The sequence below is a fragment of the Phascolarctos cinereus genome, unplaced genomic scaffold (genome assembly GCF_003287225.1).
Source record: "Phascolarctos cinereus isolate Bilbo 61053 unplaced genomic scaffold, phaCin_HiC Scaffold_4;HRSCAF=312, whole genome shotgun sequence".
Taxonomy (NCBI): Eukaryota; Metazoa; Chordata; class Mammalia; order Diprotodontia; family Phascolarctidae; genus Phascolarctos; species Phascolarctos cinereus.
The window spans coordinates 443,742,886-443,766,028 of record NW_027555847.1 but is presented as its reverse complement, the minus strand read 5'-3'; the positions used below and the strand labels follow the sequence as shown (position 1 = coordinate 443,766,028).

The following is a 23,143-nucleotide window of genomic DNA, read 5'->3' as shown; positions in this document are numbered from 1 at the left end:
TACAGAGAAATCAGGAGTCTCAAGATGACATGCTAACATAATAGAAGGAAAGAGGGATTATGGTTGAATTCATGAGTTTTAAACATGGTGTAACTTTACCATGTTTAAAGTGGTGTAACTTACCATGTGTTTAAGTTTCTATTTTTTTTTTTGCTTGTATAAGTATGGCCTTTGAGTACAGAATGTTCCCTGGTAACAGATGGGATCTGGCCAAATGGTGATCTTTACATTAGCATTCTAATAAGTATAGAACTGAGTGCTATAATCTTATGTCAAAGCTAATTTATAAGAGTGGAGAGATACAAGGCCTCATAAAAATGGTCATGATTCAGTGACTGCCCAGAAAAGTTGGATGACAATTTTACTCTCATTACACTGAATATTTTAATATGGTATTACAAGAATCTTTGAGGCTTTTAAAAAACTAGCCTTGATTTTGTGAGAAGGTAAAAAAACAAACACAAGATTGGAAGGTTGTCCAATTATGTGTAAAATTGTCTGCCTTTAACATCCTAATATTATAAAGCACATGGTGAGCTATAGCTATGTGTAAAATTTCTTTTACACATAATACCTCACACTCTTGCTCTAGAGATTAAGGGAAAAAAAAATTTTTAATTTGGTACCTATTAAGCAAAAGGATATAAGGGGTATAAGTTAGGGTCAAAGTTGAGTGGAAAAATGGAAGAGATGTGAGAGACGATATACACAGAAGATCTACAAGAGCCTGGAATTGACTGGCTATGGGGACTGAGGGAGAGGAAAATTTCAAAGATGATTCCAGGTTACAAACCTAAGTAACAAGTGTGGTACAATTTTGCCTTCATTCTCAGACCATTTCTATACATCTCAAAGAATCATTCAGCCCTACCTGTGTTTCCTGGGCTAGGAAATTCACACATGATTCACACACATTCAGACCATAAAGGAGTACTTTGTCTAAGGCATGACGAGCTTAGAGTCAGAAAAGGCTCATCTTGCTGAGTTCAAATCTAGCCTCAGACACTTACTAGCAAGTCAATTAACCCTCTTTGCCTCAGTTTCCTCATCTGTAAAATGAGCTGGAGAAGGAAATGTCAAACCACTCCAGTATCTTTGTCAAGAAAACCCCATATGGAGCCACAGAGTTGGACATGACTGAAACTACTGAACGAAAAGGTCTCGCGAGGTTGTAGATTCTAGTCCCAACACTGACCCAAAACAGAGCATTCTACTTTGCTTCCACTAAGAGAGAAAGGGAAGTGGAGTGAGTAGGAAGATAGAGAGCAGAGGGAAGGCCAGACCTCTATAACCTCTCCTTGTCATCTTCAAACCCTCTGATAACCCTACCTCCTCCAGCATATCTCTCTTTTGTTTAGCAAATTTTTTGTTTTGAGAAAACTTTTTAGGTGGTCAATTTGTCTTTAAACTAGATAAGTTTTTTTTTTCTCATGCAAAACATAATCTAACAAATGCCTCCTTGTAGCCTTGCAAACAAGAGGGACTTTATACATGCTTACCCAATTGAATCAAATTAAGCTATATAACCATTGACTAAGAGTATCAAGGAGATCATGTAGCTAGCTAATTATGTCATCTTGCATATCTATCAGTTGATAAGCATTTATTAAGCACCTGCTAGGCATTTTGCTAGTAAAATGGGATTACAGATACATAGAATGAAACAATCTCTCTTTGCAAGGAGCCTACATTCTAATGAATGGGAATATATAGGTATATACAGAGGAGAATAAAAATAATAAATACATAGTAGGTAAATATAGCTAAGTGGCACAATGGATAGAGCACTAGGCCTGGAGTCAGGAAGACCCAGGTACAAATCCATTCTCAGACCCATACTAGGTATGTGACCTTGGGCAAGTTACTTAACCTTGTTTGCCTCAGTTTCCTCATCTGTAAAATGAGCTGGAGAAAGAAATGGCAAACCACTCTAGTATGTCAGCCAAGAAAACTCCAAAAAGAGTCATAAAGAGTCAGACATAACTGAAAACTGCTAAATAACCACAAAACATTAAATACAAATCACTGAAGTCTGTACTTCATTGTCTGAATTTGTAAATGAGAGACAGAATGGAGGAATAAATGTGAAATAAACTTGAATGATAAGACTCTGTTTAGAATTCTGACTTGTATTTATTAATTCAATTCCACAAACTTTTATTAAGTCTCTGCTATGTGCTAAGCACTGTTCTAGGTGCTAGGATCACAGAGACCAAAGAGAAAAAGAAAAAGAAAAAAACATTTCTATTAACTGCATTATCCAAGGGAAGTCACTAAGGCAACCTCTTTGAGCCTCAGTTTTCTCAGCTAGGAAAAGGGGATAATTTTTTGCAGCTACCTTATTGGGACATTATGAGGATCAAATAAATCAGGTATGCCAAAGCTGTACATAATAGAAATTCTTAGTTCCACCTCTGTTAATATCTGTGTTCTATAAGCCATCTACCTGATATTTAATAAAGATTCATAATGATGTATTGTTGAATAAAATGACTTTTCTTCACTACATGTATGTATGCTCATTAGCATCCCCCAGTCAAGGACTGAATATTAATCACCCATTTCCATTATCCTTATAGTAGATGAAAGAGAAGATCCTGCACATATAAAATACTCTCAGTTAAGAGAAAAATTTCTATCACTCCTATGAATTCCTCTGAAATTCAAATGATTTTTGCATTTACTCTGTACAAGAAGACTTTTTGTCCCATTTTTTGTAGGGGGGAGTGGAAATGGGGGCGGAAGGGTTATAAAATGACCAGGACACAATCCTTGACTTCAAGGGGTATATAATAGGATACAAAAAATATGTAAGCAGATAAGTAAAACATATGATGGTATGGCAGTACTTCTCAGTACTTTAGGGAAGAAACAACCAAAGTATAGGCAGAGTCAGCTAGATGGCACAAGTGGCTACAGCAGTAGACCTGAAATCAAGAAGACCTTAGTTCAAATATCACTTCACACACAGTAGGTATAACACCCTGGGCAAGTTAGTTAACCTCTGTCAGTCTCATTTTCTCTGGCTGTAAAATGGGGTTAATAATGGTACTTACCTCATTGTAAGGATCAGATGAGATGTTTGCAAAACTCTGCAAACTTTGAAGTATTATAAATGATAGTTTATTATTATTATTATTATTATTATTATTATTATTATTATTATTGTGAGAAGAAAAGGAGGAGATGGAGAAAGAGGAGGAGAAGAAAACAGGGCAGATTTTATTAAGGAGATAGTTGGAGTGTTTCAGACAAAGTCAAGAGTCACTGTAGTTATTCCATTTATTTATTTCTTGCCTATTTTGACCAGGCAAATCCCAGTTCATGGCCTTCTTTTTAGGTAGTCATCCTACAAAACACCATTATGCCTCAGTGTGAATCTTTTGACATTCCTACCATCCTAAGAGAGATGGGAGTTGGATTTTGTGTGTGTGTGTGTGTGTGCACACATTCATGGCAAAAGACAAATCTGATCTTCCTCATATCGAGTCTGTACCCTCCGGTCTGGACCCATCCTTTCCTATTTTATATTTGTTTGCATGTCATAGTTCTCCTATTGTAATCATCTCTCTAGGCACATCACTTCTCTTAAAAACTATTAATAGTTCTCCATTGCCTATGGAAAAAAATCCAAATTCTTTGACTTAGCACTCAAGATTTACCACAGTCTGGCTCTAGCTTACCTTTCTGACCTTTTTTCCCCAACTACTCCTCCATTTGGCCAAATCGTTATCCCCAAATACTTTGTAGTTGTGTCCCATTCTCTCTTCCTAAAATATTTCCCCTCTGTGCCTCTATAAATCCTTCTTTTAAGGCCCTGCTTAATTCCCATCACTTCTATGAAGGTATCCTTGACTACCCCTTCTGAAAATGATCCCAGCCTCTGCTGAATTATTTTCTCATGGCCAGGGCTGAGAAAATACTAAATTACCCTTTCACAATGGCATATAGAAACTTCATCATAATGCCTTATATACCTAGAGAAGTGCAGTTCATTGCTCTCACTCATGAACTTTCATGTTTTGCCAGTGTGATGACTTGGAGGGATAAAAAAGTCCCTAGCCACAAATAGTGCCAATTAGTCAAACACTATTGAGGACTTAGCTCCCTGGGATGAACCTCAGGCTTCCCAGAACTTGCTGTTCTTGTTCCAGCTCAAGAATGGACTCTACTGTCTGTAAGCTCTTGAGGGGAGAGGAGATGGACAGAGTGAAACAGGGGCCACCAGTATCTATGGATACTCATCCCTTACCCTCTCATATGTACCAGAAAGTACTCTGGACAGAAATGGGTGGCTCCTTCTTTGAATATTTGAAGAGAATTCTTCTAGAATCTTCTGTAGCACTGAAAGGATTCTTCTTTTTATTTTTTTCTCAATATGAAATTCAGAACTATTGTCCTACAACACCATGTTGTCTTTTTTTCCTTCCCCCAATCAACTTTCCTTGAAAGCTAAAAAGGTGAAATGGCTCCTGAATTTAGGGGTTGTCCTCTAGATCCAATGCAAATTTGTCATGCCTGCTCAAAAGTAATTCTGCCTTTGAACTATGTTCTATGAGCAATAAATTGTTTAAGAGGGACAATTGCTATTCTTTTTTTTTTTTGCATTCCTTTTATCGCCTTTGGAGGAAATTCCTTATGTGGAAATATCAAGTTTAACAACCTTTCATGAAAGTCATTTCCCATAATGAAAATGCTGTCCAAATCCTTAACTCTATATTTAGGAGTATTGGCAGTACATTATACAAAATGAATACTGTAATAACAATCTTGACAGGCTAAAGTCTCCCGCTTCAAATGTATTAATTTGTTGATTGGCTTCTTTCTTCCTTATTTTCCTTCAATAGTTCTATATCATCAGTTTAAAAGTAGTGAAAATTAGGATAGAACCATGTTCTTGTTATTATCTATCTCCTTTGTTCATCTTTTAGTTTTTTAGTAACATAAGCTTGTACCCATTCATTGCAAAACTTACCTACCATCACAAGTTTCTATCAATTTAAAGTTAAATACAAATTAAAAACTGAATTTAAAATGCAGTTTTTCAAATATTCTCCATTATGTATAGCCATGCATGAACAATTAGAAAGTGAGTCCTCTTTCCATTTTTTTGTCCTCATTTCCTCAGCACAATCATGGCACAATTCCTTCAACATACTAGGGACTTAACTAAATGTTTCGTGAATAGAATGAAATGGAATTGCTGATACATCTTCCTCTACTCATTATCTCTACACAGCTTCCAAAATAGTGCAACAGACTCTTGGCAAAGATCATGTAAATAAAAGATTTTCCCTCTTGTTCATTTTCTCAAGGAGCTGGGCAATTTATGAATACAGATGATGAGAGCACAAAATTCTTTAACCTTAATGTTATCTTATGTTCATATTTTGTTAAATGCCAACAGAGTCACTTAATCACTGTGAAATCTTTGCTTTCAGATATCAACATGGCTGGAGAACCCAAACCCTATAGACCCAAACCTGGAAACAAGAGGCCCCTTTCAGCTCTTTACAGGTAAATTGATAACTATCATGATGGAAAATATAGCAATGATCTATTTTTTTTATTTTTCTATGATAATTGTGATGATTGTCAGCATTCATTTTTTTAATTATTCCCATTTTATAATCTACTCATAGGACTTGGAGCAATATAAATGGTACAGAATATTAATCAATGGTAACAATAGAGAATAAGATTGAGGGGAGTGAGAAGGCAATCTAAACCAACAATCTCAGAGAAGTAATCTTTAAAAAAAAACATAGTCCCCTTTTTCCTGATTTTTAGTGAATAGAAAACCAAAGTACAGTCATTTATTTCAAAATAGGTTCTGTTTCACTGTTGTATAATGGATAATTTTGAAATGAGAATGGAAAAACCCAAACTCTAATCCCAGGTTTGCCAATAGCTAGTCATATGACCTGGAAGATATCATATAACTTTTCTAGGTATCAACTTCTTCATCTGTAAAATAGTCAGACTGGATGAGAAAAATCCCCTCTATCCCATTTGGATAAAATTCTATAAATATGAAAAATGGATGAGGAAGGATTTACATTGTGCTTAATGAAATAATATTAGCTGCTTTATTTTATTCAAAAAAGTTAATATGTTTTAAAATAAAATAAGTTAGGGCAAGATGATTGCTTGTTATGGATATTATAGAAAGGTTATATGCTGCAAGTAAGAGTTGGACAAGATGACCTCTAAGGTCTTTTTTCACTCTAAAATTCTCTTGTGATTCAATGATTCTGTAGATTTTGGTATTCTAGACTTAACTAAAGTATATCTGAACACAATTACTCCTAATTTTTACTACAGATTTCTCATAGAAGTATGGTTTCGTGGTATCCTAAATCTAAATCTATTCCCTTGTAATTGTTTACACTGAAATTCAGAGCTATGTTGATCAACAAAAGGCAAATTTTACTTTTGATAACTTTCATCAAATATAAAAAGCAATGTTTTTAAAAGAGATAAATGCAAATGACTCTGAAAGGAGACTCATTTTCCAAATGTTCATGCATGGCTGCATATAATGGAGAATGAAAAAATGAATTTTAAAGTATTGGAAGGTAAATGATGTCTTTGTCTTTCATTTTCTTGTCAAAATGCCATCCCTGACTTTAAGAATGCTAGTTTTCTTTTCTCTTGTTCCTCTGTCTTCCACTGATTTGATCTTTTTATGAGAATGTAGCTTGAGTAATAAGAAGCAATGTCTTCACACTTTTTAAAGTGCATTTTTAAATTCTTAGGGAATTTCATGACAGAGTGCTGCTTAAAAAGAAAAGTCAAAATTCATTTTCATCAGCTTGACAGGGCATCAGAATTGCTACAATATGTACAAGCCTACTTACAATGGGGCTTATTGCTGGCAGTGTACCAAAAAGACACACTACCTTCAACAATTTTTGCTTTTTAAATTTGTCTCTATTAAATTAATATGTGGCTGCATTGGCAAGTAAGAAGCACGAGAGTAAGTACAGAAGAGTAGTCTGCTGCTTTACAAGCAGTGGCATTTGAGAGAGAAAAAACACTGCATATCCCACATTTCTCATTTTTGCTATAATTTGGTCAAGATTCCCTGAATAGCTGTCTACACACTTGTCATAAAGAGGATATGTCACATCATCAGATACAGCCATCTATCAATCCCTTGTGCCTCCCCCTTGCCCTGCCTTTCCTTTTCCCTAATCCAATGCAAAAAAAAAAAAGCACTTATTAAGCACCCACTACGAACAAGACATTGTGTTGGGCACTAGGGGCACACAGACAAAACAAAAATAGAGTCCAATGATCTTATGTTCTAATAAAGGAAAACAAAATATGAGCAGATAAATGTATACAAAGTTGGCATATTTCTTATGTGTATGTATATGTGTATACATGTACATGATGTATATATATACGTAGTATATATGCATGTGTATATAGTGCATATGTGTGTATAGATATATATAAATATGTGCTGTAGCATATACCAAAGGATAATTTGAAGAAAGAGATAGCACTGAAAACCAAGGGGAAGAAGAAAGACTTCCCACAGGAGCTGGCACATGAGCTGATCCTTCAAAGAAGCTGGGGATTCTATAAAGCAAAGATGAGGAAGGAATCCTCTGCGGACATTGTGTGCAATGCCATTGAGGCAGTTCTAGAGTGCCAAGTTTGGGGAACAGCAAGTAGATTAGTTTGGCTAGAACATAGAGAGTGAAGAGGAGTGATGTGTAATGAACCTGGAAAGGCAGGATACAGCCAGCTTGTGAAAGGCTTTAAGTGGCAAACTAAGGAGTTTGGAGGTTATCCTAGAACAGGGGTCCTAAACCGTTTTTGTCATAGAGCTTTTTGACAGCATAATGATGCCTATAGACCCTTTCTTAGAAGAGTATTTTTCAGCACACAAAATAAAATATTTAGGACTACAAAGGAAACCAATTATATTGAAATATAATTTTTCTTTAAAGCTTATGAACTGGTTAAGATCACTTGTCTTTAAAGACAGTGGAGAGCAACTGAAATTTCTTCAGCAAGTGAGTGACATGGTCAGACATGCCCCAGGAAGAGGATTTTGGTTATTGTGTGTCAGCTGGATAGGGGACAAATTGCAAGCTGGGACTCCCATTAGGACACTATTGGAATAGACTTGATGAGAGGTGGTGAGGGCCTAAATTAGAATGTTGGCCATATGAGTGGGGAAAACATACCTTGTGGGATATTAAATGTTTTACTGAAAACATATTTTACAATAACAAAATTTATAAAATATATGCAACTCACTCTTTAGAAAACAGTAGCCAAAAATCCCTTTCAGTAATCCCCTGCTTAGATAATTGCAGCATCCTCCTAATTTTTTCTCCCTACCTCAAATATCTCCCCACTTCAGTCCATTATCCACCCTGCTGCAAAAGCATTTTAACTTGTGTAAATCTGACTATGTCACTTCTTTGCTCAGTAAACTCCTCCAGCTTATGTTACTTCCAGAATAAAATATTAACTTGTCCACTGAGCATTTAAAGTTTTTCACAGTCTGGCCCCAACCTATCTTTCCAGGCTTGTTGTATACTATTCCTTTCTTTTGCATTCTGCAATCCAGCCAAACTGGCCTTCTTTCTCTAACACTTACTTAATCTCCCACCTTTAGTCTTCATACCTTTGTACTAACTGTCTCTCATACCTGGAATGCACTCATCCTCACCTCCAACTCATGGAATCCCTCTCTTTTAAAAAAAAAATGCAATTTGAGCACCATCTTCTATAGGAATTTTTCCTGCCTGATTTTCCTTCTTCCCTCCTTTGCTATCTCGCTAGTGTTCTTTCTCTCTGTCTCTGTCTCTCTCTGTTTCTCTCTCTATCTAGCTATCTCTCTGTCTGTCTATCTCTCTCTCTGTCTCTTTCTGTCTCTTCTCTCTGTCTCTCCCTTTCTGCCTCTCTCCCTTTCTCCCTCCCTCCTCTCTTTCTTTCTCTATTGAATTACTTTGTATTTATTCTGAATATATTTATATATGTATTTTTGTCTCCCTTATGAGAACATAAGGTCCTGGTTAATAAGAATTATTTCAGTCATAGAAATTGTATCCCCAGAACCTGGCACATAGTAAGTGCTTAATAAGTGTTTGTCAATTCATTTTTTAAAAATATTTGATGTGATCCTAATGATGAAAAATGTATTCTCATAAGCCTCTATGGTGCCCCTTAGCAGAAGACTACGTCAATATCCTAAAGAATTAGTTGACCTAGAAGAAGTGAGCACTTTAATATAAGCATGTTTGTGCTCAGTTCCATCAGTGCTTGTTTGACATTGATGGTTATGTCATGATGACAACCAAAATACAAGAGATTCAGCTCTACAATATTCTCTTCTTGGTACAACATAGCTGAAAATTTTGTAGTACCATGATCTCTGAAGAATAGAAAGCAATTTCAAAAGGGTAATGGAAAGACACATGGTGAATGTGAGAAAGCCACAGCAAATTACTAATAATGATTTGACATAAGAAGTGATCTGAGACATAACTAAGGAAACTTGACTAGGAAAAGTGGTGACCTTGACATCATATATTGACAGTGAGGGAAGATGAACGAATGCAAAAAACACTTATTAAGCACTTACTGTATGCCAACATTTATTAATATCACCAAACAGTGCTAGGGCTTGGGTTATAAATACAAATGCAAAGATAATCTATGTTCTCAAGTAGCTTAAATTATAGAAAGTGACAACACAAATAGAGAATGGTAGACAGAGAGGAATATTTCAGCAAGGAAAGTCACAGGGCTGGTTAATGGAGCAACAAGGGAGTAAATGGAAACAGTGTTTCTAATTTAATTAGGGTATGAGAATGGGAATTCAAAGGTAAAAGATATGCTGGTATAGGGAGATAGCTGGCAAGAAGATGGCCAAGGGGGCAGCTGGGTGGCGCAGTGGATAGAGCACTGGCTCTGGAGTCAGGAGGACCTAAGTTCAAATCCAGCCTCAGACACATAATAGTTACTAGCTGTGTGACTCTGGGCAAGTCACTTAACCCAATTGCCTCAGCAATTAAAAAAAAAAGATGGCTAAGGAATAAAGTGAAGCATTGTGTTACTGCCTTGATAGATAGAGGCCCATGAGGCCTTCACCATTGAAGACTGGGGGCACCCCAGAGTTGGGGAACTAGAGCTTAAATGGATATATGTTTCAGGACATGATCTCTGGTCTAGGTGGAAAAACAGAGGTTGTAAGAAAACAGCCACTGTGTTAAACATTGGAGATACAAAGAAAGGGAGAAGACAATCTCTGCTGTCAAGGAGCTCACAGTCCAATGGCTCTAATAGATGGACAGTACAAATGATAAACTGGTATCAACAAATTATTGAATGGCCCTTCTATGGAGGAATTATGGAAAGACAAGTATCATAAGAGGGTGAGATGGTATAGAAAGAAGATTGTACCAGGGGAGAATCGGTGAAAGCAGAGATCCTTTGGGCTATTGGAAGCTGACCTCAGAATACTAAGATGACAGAGTTGCCTTTATTGTGAATGCATCCAGCTAAAGCTTCAGAGGACAGGGCTCTATTTATTTGCCATAACTAAACAACACCAAAAATGCCTTACTCACTTTTAGGTAATGGTCAGAGATGAAATAAACAAAACTGAAGGAGGAGGGAAAATCAGTGACTTTTACTTCCTTCATCCCTCCATGTTTTTTCCTTGTGAGTGCCTCAACTGTAAGGTGATACCACTGTAATGATGTTTAGAGTTGAGTGACCCTTCAAATTGTGGTTATCACTACAGGAAAATTTTTGATCTTTGCAGCCTTCATAGAGTTCCCTAGAATCATTTCAAGCATCCCACAGATAATCTCAGAAGGCCTGGGTCATGGAAACCACAGAAGATTATGCTCCTAGCAGCCCCACTTCCTAGATCTCTTCATCAGGTCTCTTGGTCTCTTAGTGAGTACTATAAGGATTATAGATCACTTGCATGTATCGCTAGCTATATAGGTCACCTATTGACCCCAACATTTATGGTGACTACAAGGGAAATAGGAGTCCTGACAGGTGAACTGAAATAACGCCTTATTAGACTTCCAAGAGGAAAAGAAAGGACATTAAACTGATTAAATTAAACAATGAGGAGCCAAAATCATCATTATTGGAAGCCCTCAATTAAAGACTAGATGACAACTTTTCAAGAATATTGTAGAGAAAATTTCTAATTAGAATTTTTGAACTCTAGGGTTCCTTCTAACTCAGAGAATCTGTGATTCCCTCCATTGATTTTTCTTGCCCTTTAAGTCACATTTGCCCATGGTCATTTTATGTTTCCAGTTCTTTTATCCAGGTGCTTAAAAATTCCATTTTTATGTGTGTTACTGGGGAACATGGGGTGTTCAGGGAAGACTGGCACCTCTGGTTGGAGGGCTTGCTGATCCCTTTTCAGGGCTGTTCATCCACCTTTAGTGTCCTCCTATCGCCCAACTCTTACCTGTGGTTCCATGAGGCTGTAGCATGTGTAGTAGCTGCACCCCAGTAAATTGTCTGAGCAGATGGGCAAAACCAGGTTGAGGCTAACCAACAGACTTCAGACCTGTTGAAGAGTTAAGGGGATGTCTAGCCCATGAATGTGAAGACTTTACCCAGCAAAATGGGCTGATGAGAACAATTTGTTCCAACAGCCAGGAAGGAGGCTGAAGCAGTTACTGTGGAGCACTTAGAGCTTGGTCAGACATCAAAGATGCCAGGGTCATCAGATGCATCTTGGGCCATCACCAAGCAGCCAGTCATCTTGACTTGCCACTGGGCTTTGATAACTCTGGAATAGAGAGTGAGGATGACTACTTTGTGCAACTCTGCCTCATTTAAATCCAATTCACACACAAATCAAGACATCCTTCTGTAAGGCAATTGGTCCTCTTCAAAAATGAAGGAAAATGAAGGATGAACAACTTGTGTGTTACTGCTTCCCTTTGAACAAAATGTGTCTTCCATTTCAACTGACACCTCCCCGCAATTTCCTCAATAATCTACTTTCTAGGGACTTTTAGTCCCACATTTTAAACACTTTGCTGTGCACCTGACAAAGTGGTGTAGAAAACTGTGTTTATTAATAGCCACAGAGACAGAGTCCAAATAATTGTTTCCTTGCTAGCTCTAAACAAAAAAGTTAGTGTAGTAAATCAGTAAGAACACAGGACTTGGGGTCAGGAGACCTGAGTTCAAAATCTACCACTCCCCTAAATTCAGCATGTAACCCTGAACAAGGCACTGCAGCTCTAAATTGGCTTCAGTTTCCTTATCTGTAAAGTAGAGATAACAATAACTGCAGTGCTTATCTTATATAAATACCTCATAGGATCATATTAAGTTAAATATAGAGTATTATAGACCTTCAAGCATAATATACATGTCACATATTGCTATCATTATCTGTAAGAGAAGCAGAAGGACAATTCATTTTCCCCTCAGTCCCACAAGGTGTACATTCCTTGGTAAACAAAAAGAGATGTGCTGTGAACATTTTCAGATTGAGAGAACATTTTATGAATGGGTTAAAAAGATTTATTTCCTACAGAATTTGTGTAGTATTGATTTCATCATTCAATATTTTTTGGAGGTGTAGGACTAGGACAAAATATTCTTAGAAAATATTTGAAATGATCCTTTACTGGGATTCTTTTGCTAGATTTCGCATTGCCAGCTAAAACAGTTCAAGAGTTGTGGGGAGCTGGAAATGTATGACAGAGGAAAAGGAGAGTCAAGGAAAGAGAAGGGCTTTGCTCACAGCTTCAGCCCTGAGCAAATGGAAGTGACCTGACTGAGAGACCTTTGAAATAGAGAGTTTTTCACAAAAGTGCTGATACAATGCCCACTAAAATAGCTCTGCTGGGGGCAGTTTTCTGGGATATTAAAGGATGACCTATTTTCACTCTTCTACTGAGCTTTTTTGGATACATATCTTCTGGGCTCATCTGCTCCGTGCACATGAAGGGGTGGGAAAGGATTTGGTGATATAAAAGATAATGCATATTCACTGATTACAGAGCATGCAGTCCTAATGATTCTGATGTGCACATAGAATAATAGCACACATACACATGCCCTTTAAGGTTTACAAAGCACTTTAGATATGCAATATTTTTCCTCACAAAAATCTTATGAGATAAATATTATAGTTACTGTTATTAACCCCATTTAGTAAAGAAACTACATGGCAGAGAAATTAAGTAACTTGCCTATCATCATGAGATGGTTGCTAGATTGTCAGATTCAAACTCTTTGACTTTGGAACATGACATTGCCTCTTCTCAGAATACCACATTGCCTCTTTTAAATCATTTTTTAAAAAGTCATTTTTAGATACATGCTATTCACTCTCAATTCATAAATCTATCAGGTAAGACTTGTAGTAAATCATTACTTAAAATGTTTGATTTTCCTTTGACTCAGAGGCTTTTTTATGTTTCCATAAAAACTGACTTTAAATAATATTTCTCAATATCACCACTATTATTACAAATGAGCATGTCAAAAGCCCATTATGTAAATCAAATCAAACCAATATGTTTCTACCATTTCCCTCCTCCTCCACCCCCAGCTTCATGCCCTGAACAGTGCTAAGTGCTATGAAGGAAGGAAAAAGAAAAGATGTTTAGTTTTATTGTAGAGACAGAATAAGAGAACAATATAGTAAGGAAGGAAGTGCCAAATTGTGTGGAACAGAAACTAGAAGTCTCCATGGAATAAATGGGCCTTAAGCTAGGCCTTAAAGAATGAATTCTGTTTGAAAAGCTGACAAGTAGGGGATAGCATCCCAGCTGGATCATAGGATCATAAATGTAAGGCAGCTCAGTAGACACCCTAGAGATTATTTAACCCAAGTGAGGTCCAGAAGGTTAACTGACCTTTCCAAGGTCATATAAGTAGTAAGTAAATAACAGAGCTGGAATTGTAATTTGGGGTCTGTGACTTCAAATACACTGTTTTTTCCATTGTACCATACTGGAAGGGTTAGTCTGAGTAAAAGTAGGAAAATAGAAATGAGTACACCACGTACAATGAGAAGACTGATGGGGCTGAAATAAATGGTTCACTTTGAGAAGTGGTGGGAAATAAGCTTGTAAAGGAACAGAATTTGAAGCTGGAAGAGAACTTTATGGCCTAGTGACTAGACTCTAGTCTAACCTAGTTTACTTTAAAGATGATCAAATTGAGGCACAGGAAAGATCATTGATTTGCCCAAGATGACAGACCTGGGATTCAAACACAGACCCTGTGGCTCCAATATACTGTTATTTCCATCACATCACATCATCTCTGTCACGGTGGAGGCTCTTTTAAGAATGAAAAGCCTTAAATAGCAGGTTAAGGAGTTTGGACATGAATCAAAAGGTAATGGGTACTTGACAGGATTAAAATTGTGTCTTGGGAACATGAACCTGGCAGCAGTGTCCAGTATTGATTAAAGAGGGGTATAGACAAGATATTAGAAGCATGGAAGCTAGTTAGAAAATGTTTGTAGTAATCAGGCATGAGATGAGGAAATACTGAGCTAAGGTAGTAGGTAGCGTTTGGAAGGGAAAGGAATCTCTAGGACACAGAGAAATTTTAAGTTTAAAAGCAACAGAACTCAGTGATAGATTGAATATTGGAATCAGAATTCCAAGCTATCAAGTCCAAGGATGAAGAGGTAATTAATATGAGGTCCTATTAACAAAAAGGTTTGTTTGTTTTGGGGGGAGGTAGAAGGAAGGGAAAGTAGAAATTGTTCTGGGGGCTGTGAGCACTTACAAACTATAGAAAGAGCATAGCCTATGCTCTCAAGAGCTCAGAATATTAGCAGAAAGGGAGGAAGAATTATGAGTGCATTAACCTTTAATCTTGATATTTGATTTTATTACATATAATTAGTCTTTCTTCAAAAATTATGGGATTTTGAACATAATTTTCATTAGTGTTACCTAAACAAAATAAAGTATGTTATGTTTTAAGTATTATTCTCCTGGGGAAAGTACTTTTAAGTGAGCAATACTTAGAGTAAGAAGACTAGGTTTCAGGTTCCAGCCCTATAATGCTAAATGTATGACTATGGGAAACTTATTTAACATCTCTGTTCTTGGTTTCTTCTGGCAAATAAGGGAACCAATATTTGGTCTACCTTACCTCCCTAGATTTAGGGGAAGACTCAAATGACATATCTATAAAAGTGCTCTGTAACCATAAGCCATTAAAAAAAACAGGAAGCAAATTAATGCTAAATAGGCAGAGGAAAAAGTGGGGAAAAGGATTGTGCTACTAGCTTGAATGAATGACTAAAAAAATTTACCCAGGTAAAACTGCAAAATCATACCTAATGTCTGCCTTTCCTCAGATAAACCATGAACACGTACTCATAAATTGCCCACTTAACTGAAATCAAATATCAAATTAACTACTTTAAAAGACATCAATACCACAAGTTGTCTCAAATACTTTATATTTCAACAATACCATCAATTTTTGATTATTCAAACTTAGTATCACTTATTTATTGTTATAACACCAAATCAGATGAAGAAGGGTTGTCTTCTCTCTCTGAGTTCATAATGGGCTATCTGATATTTCTCTGGTCATGACAGAAGTGATTCAGGGCTTTCTCTTCTATTTCCCTTTTACATATACTCTGATGATATCAGCAAATTTTAAGTAAGCAGAAGTGATAACATTAATAAAAAGATTAAATAAAGCAATAATATCCACAGGTAGTAATGTTAATGATTTTCTGGACAATGGAGATTTAAATATAATTATGACTTTTTTATTCCTGAAGTAGAAATGGGCATAGTAGAGAATGTTAAGACTTGAAAATCAGTGAATGAATGAGTGATACAGTATTTATTAAGCACATACCACGTGCCAAACATTGTTCTAGACTCTAGGGCTACAAAATCAAATGTGAAGCAATTCTTGTCTTCAAAGTGCTTACATTCTATCAGATTAAGCAACATATACATACTCAAAGTAAATATGTGAAATTAATACAAGGTAAATTTTTAGAAAAAAGGGAGAAACTGGAAAGACCAGGAAAGGCTTCATATAGAAGACAACCATCGACAGAATTTCAAAGGAAACAGAAGATTATAAGAACCAGAAGCAAGGGGGGACTACATTATATAGGTAATTACAGGGAATGTGAACCTGAAATAAAGAATACTACCAGAGTAGCAAAAACTAAGTTCTTTAGTGGAGGCAGAGGGAATACAATCCAGGGCCACCACATGGCACCAAAGTACTGGAGTACCCAAGATGGGTAGAGAGGGGCAAAGTTAAATACACTGAGAGAAAGAGAGAAAGAGAGAGAGAGAGAGAGAGAGAGAGAGAGAGAGAGAGAGAGAGAGAGGGAGAGAGAGAGAGAGGGAGAGAGAGAGAGAGAGAGAGAGAGAGAGACAGAGAGAGAGAGAGGAGAGTGAGTCCCAGGAGAAACAACCACAGAAAGCTTCCAGGCAAATTGTTTTGCATCAAAAGTGCATAGAAAAGTCTGGGGGAGAGTGGGGAGTGGTAACATCTGGTCAGAACCAGGGCTCTTTTCTTCTTTTAACAAAGTCTTCTTTTAATTAGTTTCATTCGCCTTTAGACAATTTGCCCCTTTGGGATCAGGCAAGACCAGTTCTTAGTTGCATTCATCAGGAACAAGCAATGTTAAAGGCATGGGGACAGGACAGGGAGTATCATGTGAAGAAAATCAAGAATGTCCCTTTGTCTGGACAGTAGAGTGAAGGAAAGGAGTAATTTACAGCGAGGCTAGAAAGGTATGTTGGAATCAGGTGGTGAAGGGTTTAAAAGCTAAACAAAGGAGCTGATATTTGATTCTAGAAGCAGTAGAGTGCCACTGGAGCTCATTGACAAGGGAGTGACATGATTTGAGCTGTACTTTAGAAAATCATTTTGTCAGCTATGTAGAAAATGGATTGAATAGAGAGGGAAGAGTCTGGAGGAATAGTCAAAACAAGAGGTGGTGAAGATCATAACTAAGGTGGCAACTATGTGAAAAGAGATAAAGGAGTGGGTGCAAAAGATATCACGAATGAAGAGAAAAAAAAAAGATAGCATGGAGTTAGATTTGACAAGTACTTCAGTATCTACCGGAAGGTTACAAACTTGTGTGATGAGAAGTATGGAGGTGCCTTCGATGGAAATATGGACATTCAGAAGCAGACAGACTTGGGAGAAAGACAATGTGATCATTTTTGGACATTGAGTTTGAGATCGGTAGCTCAGGAGAGATTCAGGTAGATAAATTTGGAGTCATGTGTAGAGACATAAGAATTAAACCCAGATGTAAGCAAACCTCTTGAGATTGATAAATATCAGCTAGATAGGCATATATAGATCAACCAAGGGAAGCAAACAGTCAGGGCCTGCCCTGAAGTTCCTTCTTTTAAGATTGTCAAACGTAGACTAATACTGCTACTTAGAGGCTTCTTTTCATATATGAATACATACAATATTGTTTTCCAAACCAAAATCCTCACTCTCAGTTGATTCACATATAAGAGTACGCATCGTGTAACACCATTATCTGCTCCTCACAGAAAATAAAATATTGAGCTGAGGCTGAGATTCAGACACCAACTACTGTTCCTCAGTGTCTGAACCTTTGGGAAGAGTATTGTTTGGATTGGCCTCACTTCTTTATGTCTTCCTTATAAGCGCTCCCTCCCTTTGATGAAATGCTTTGTGGATTTCATCATCTGAAAAACACTTTACTTTTTACCTCAAAAGCTCCTTTAACTTTGTTGTCCTTGTTGTTAGTGATGATAGTCTTTTGTTTTTCCTCTTATTTCCTTTCATTTTCCTCTCTGCGTCCCAGCTTTATTTTAGGATTCCTCTTTGTAGAGAGTTGGGGGTGGGGAGAGGAGGTTTAAGCTCTCTGGCATGAGTGCCATCCATCATTCTGAAGAGTTGCTCTGGGTCATTCCTAGCCTTTATTTCTAGAGCATATGGCTTTCAAGGATGAGTGCTCCTTCCTGTAGTGCTCATTGAGAGTTCATTTCCCATTCCTTTCTCACTCTGCCAGTGCAGTCAGATGTGGCTTTGAGGTGCCCCCAGAAATAACAGAATCACTGAGCTAGACCTCTGAAATCATCTGGTCTACCCCAAAGCCAAAAGGGAATCTCTTCCACAACATCTCTGTTGGGATCTGGCATTTTCCTCTTTGTGGAAATGCTTTATGCCAATTTCAGAGGGCATGATGCCTCTCCTGTTTCACATATGGAAACTCTTTTAAGACCTGTGGGGGAAGAGTAGGAAAGACAGTGAATTAAGCCATTGCACTCAGTGGTACAAAATGTAAGCAATCAACAAGCACTTTTTAAGGGGTTATGGTATGTTAGACATTTTACTAGACTCTGGAGATACAAGAACAAACTTGAAACAGTTCCTGACCCCAAGGAGCTTACATTCAATCAGGGAAATTACATGCATGTGTGAAAAATAGATACACAAATAAATGTATGGTAATGGGAACTCGGAGCTAAAAGCTGCTTCCTTAGCAGGTTAGAGAATTAAGAAATGTCTCATGTAGATGATGGCCCTTAAACTGAGCTTATAAGAAATCTAGAGCTTCTGCAAGGCAGAAATGGAGAGAGAGTATATCCCAGATCTGACGGACAATCCATGTGAGACGAGATATAGAGTGTCTTGCTTTAGGGACAGCAAGAATATCAGTCTGCTGAGTCCTGCATAAGAGGTGTGAAGGGGCGTGGCTTGTAATAAGACTAGAAAGGCAGGTTGCAACCAGGTTGCAAAGGACTTTAAATGCCAAACCAGAGCTGTATTTACTTCTAAAGGCAATAGGGAGCCACTGAAGTTTATTAAACAAAAAAGAAGCATGGTCATAGCTGTCTTCAGAAACTGTGTGGAGAATTGATTGAAATGGAAAATTTTATTTTTAAAGTTTCTAAATTATGCTTCAACTAAAAAATTGAAAGTATTTGCTATATAGTAAAAGTAATGCTATCCTCTATCACCTTTTCCCCTTTTCAGTTTACATTATAAATGTTTTTCCTCTTCTACACAATCCTTGCTGATAGACTTACATGTACCATTATTGTAGATATTGTGCCACTTTTTACCTTACCTAGAGAAACTCATATCATGCTTTGTATTCAAAGGTCACTGAAGCAATGGTATTAAAGCATTGAAGTGAAAGAATGGGTTGAGCATTGGATATGGAGTCAAGAAGACCTAAATTCATCCTCCTTCATATACTCACTAGCTGTATGACCCTAGTCAAGGCACTTCATGTCTCTCAGCCTCAGTTTCCTCATCTGTAAAATGAGAATAATAATAGCACTTACCTACCAGTGGGGTTGAAAGAATAAAATTATATAATCTTTGTAAAGCACTTTACAAGCTTTAACATACTATATAAATACTAGTTATTAATGACAACTCGAGAAATAACAGTCAAAATTTCAAATGAAGAGACAGTGGGGCATAAAAATCCAAAAACCTGCACATAAGCATGAGTGCAGAGAATAAAAGGAATACTCCCATTCATCTCTGAATGTCTTATGTATTTGACATGTTCTCACTTGTGTGATAGTTCTTTATGTACACATCTGGTCATCCTACTGAAGTATAAGCTTCTTTGGGTCAAAGGATTACATCTTACTTATCTTCACATCTCCCGTAGGTAGTGGAAAGAACGCTGGTCCTGGAGTCAGGAAGACCAGAGTTCAAATCTGTCTTCAAACATTTCCTTGCTGTGTGATCATGGACAAATCACATAATCTCTATCTGCCTCAGTTTTTTCAACTATAATAGCACCTCCTCTTAAGGTTGTTGTAAGGATCAAATGAAATAACATTTATGAAGTGCTTAGCACAGTGCCTGGCATGTTGTAGGTGATTAATAAATGCTTATTCCCTTCCTTTCCCAGGGCCTGAGCCAGTCAATAATTTTTTTTTAGTTTATTAATTAATAAGCTACTTCAAAAAGAAGTAAACAGATACACCGGGCCACAATGATGGTTTCAAAATCAATAATTTCTCCTTTACTGTAATAGGATTTATAAGCCTTCCCAAAGACCATTCAGAGTAATATGTTTCATAGCACTAAAACAAGCTAGTTTTCTAACAGATAAAAACGCTTTATTAAAAAAATACCATTATCCTGCTAAAAAGTGATTTTTCATGCTCAATTAAAATTTGAAAATACATTGCACAAATTATGAGTTGATAGAAGTTTCCAAGTCATATAAAAGTTTATTGAAAGTTTGTTTTCTTACCAGGTCAATACTGTACAAAAGTAAAATGAATGTTAGAGGAGCAAACATTTATTAAGCACTTACTATGTGCTTTACAAATATTTTGTTTTATTCTCACAACCACTCTGGGAGGCAGGTACTATTATTATCCCCATTTTACAGTTGAGTAACTTAAGGCAGACAGTATCCAGGGTCAAACACACTAATAAGCATGAGGCAGGATTTGAATTCAGGTCTTACTGACTCCATGCCCAGTACTCTATTTGCTGTACCATTTCATGGTTACTTAGTCTGGAGTCTAATTGGGTATTCCAATTGGAAAAAAATTTAGAATTAGAGAGAGGGTAGAAATTATATAATCTGCTAGAAATATTTGTAATATTTGTATTTTGAAGGATTTGTAAGCTCACTGATATAGGTATCCTATCTACCAGTATATATTGAAATGTATCCATGCCTTCTCATCTCAGTTATTCTCATTTATGTTTTCCCATAAATCCTCTACATAGGATCTATCCACAGACTTGGAGGCCTTATTCTAAGTCTTATAATATTTGGTGGATACCAATGCACCGCTCTGATTATCCATCGGTTATTCCTGACCGCAGTAGTATGGTTAGCCCACCTCCTCTTCTAATAATATATTTCCCTAATAATGCCTCTTATCTTTTGCCTGCACCAATTCAGCATTGTAACTCTTTCTAAGAAAGAAATTCAACAGCACAAAAGACTGAACAAGAATAACTCTTTACTGCAATATCATGAGAGAGACTCAAAGCTAAAATTGAGACTCCAGAATTCTCTCCCAAGAGTAAGATTCACCCAGAAGTGTTTTTTTTTATTTTGTTTCATTTTTTATATATTAAAGAGAGAATTAAGACAATTTGCAGCTTTTAGAGGGAAAAATTTATTCAGAATATCATCAAAGAAAAAGAATATCGAAGAAGAGGCAGTGGTCTTAACTGCATTGAATCATTTATGCCTTGTTTATCAACAAGGGCAAGTATATTCAGTTATAACAAGGAGTTTTCTTAAATTTAAAATAACATTTGGAATTATGGGACCTACCTCTTGCTTCTCTGAGGTAAAGCTCAATGGGAATTAGAGTTTTTAATATCTTTATCATCACTCTTCAGTGTTCTTTGGGGTCACTCAAATTTTTGAATGTTTGAAGATTGTGGAGTTCCATGATTTATAAAGTGTTTGTTGACTTGACAAAAATTGATTGGGGGGGGTGGCAGGGAGGTAGTGATGTAAGGGAACATTTTGGGATTCTTGAAATCTCTGCATAGTTTCTGAAAGGCAATCTTCCTTGTAGTCTTTTGCATTCTGGCTTCTGACTTCATCATTCAACTGAAATTACCCTCTCCAAAGATACCAGTCATCTCTTAAATTGCCAAACATGATTTTTTTTCCTAAAATCTAATCCATCTCTATTTATTTGATGTATTTGGCAAGTGTTACAGAGGTGGTGTGTTAGAGCCAGCTTGAATGGCTCATGAGAGCTGATAGTTAAATTGTCAGTGTGAGCATTTACACCTCAGAAATTGCTACAAATCAGGTCTTGTTCTGTTGTTTTGTTGATTGTTTAGACTTAATAAAGTGGTGGAGAAAATGTTGGTAATGTTACAAGTGTGTCATCCTATTTTTTTTAAGAGAACCAATTGTTAAAAATTTCCCAGCATACCACTGATGTTGACCACTCTCTCCTCCTGGGTACTTTCTCCTCTCTGCGTTTTTGTGGCAATACTTGTTCCTGGTTTGCCTTCCACCTATTAGACTGTTCCTTTTCAGTCTCCTCTGCTGCCTCTTCAATCACATCATGCCACCTATTTGTAGTTGTTCCCCAAGGTTCTATCCAGGGTACTCTTTTTCCTCCATTACCTCTTTACCAATAATATCATCAGTTATAGGCTCATCTGTATACTCAGATCACATATGCATATATGCATCCTTATGGACATGCTACATACATATATATGTGTATGTATGTATATGTGTGTGTGTATACATATATAATCTCTCCTGAACTTCAATCTGAAATCACCAGTTACATATTAGACATTTCCAACTACGTCATGAAGGCATCTTAAACTTGACATGTCTAAAATTGAACTCCTCATCCTTTTCCTAAGCCCACCCCATTTCCAGTCCTCCCTACTTCTGTCAAAGATACCACCATCTTTTCAGTGGTTTATGTCAATAACTTGGCATTGTCCTGGACTCCTCAATCTCCCCTAGCTCACATATCCAATCATGAAGAATGGATTCTAACAACAGCTGCATTTTGATAATTAGAATGCATTTCATACATGCTGCTTCACTTGATCCTCATAACAGTCCTGTGGATTACGTAGTGCTGGTATAATTGTCTCCATTTTACAGATGAAGACACGGTCTCAGTGATATGGCTCAGAGCCAGTATTTGAACCCAGATTGTGAGGGACGCTACCCAGACAAGCAGGTGTGGTCCTTATGCCCCTTCCTCAAAAAAAGTTGTGATTTATCCCCATGTGGAGGTTTTCTGCAACTATTATATGTAATTAGAAGATGTAGTGATATAATTATCGCTGCTGTATTTGAAATACACTGGCACTTCAGCATTCATAGAATCATAGATCTAAAGCCAAGTGAGACTTCATAGGCCATTTTACTGATAAGGAAATTTTAAACCAGAGATAAAGGTTAAGTGACTTGACCAAAGTCACACAGACAGTTAAGGATGAGGGGCAGGATTTAAAACAAGGTTTTCTTTATCTAGAGCTAATGCCTTTTTTCACTGTACCAAGGTGATACAGTTCTATGGTTGCAAAATCATATATACAGTGGAGAGAGAGATGAAAGAAGCAAGTGGAGTCAATTTGATTTGGGATCCCCCAGGGTCACTTTCCTCTATCACCAAGGCAGGTCTATTTT

The 23,143-nt window shown here is 37.0% G+C and overlaps 1 protein-coding gene across 10 annotated transcripts in view; it reads left to right on the top strand.

Annotated features, from left to right (window-relative positions):
• Positions 1-23,143, top strand: part of RALYL (RALY RNA binding protein like) — a 786,001-nt gene that overhangs the window by 616,094 nt on the left and 146,764 nt on the right. For all 10 annotated transcript variants that reach the window (XM_078153349.1, XM_078153347.1, XM_020995771.2 and 7 more), the window contains one exon: positions 5,442-5,517. In XM_078153349.1, the coding sequence (XP_078009475.1) occupies positions 5,442-5,517 (76 nt within the window). The remainder of the gene's footprint in view (positions 1-5,441; positions 5,518-23,143) is intronic.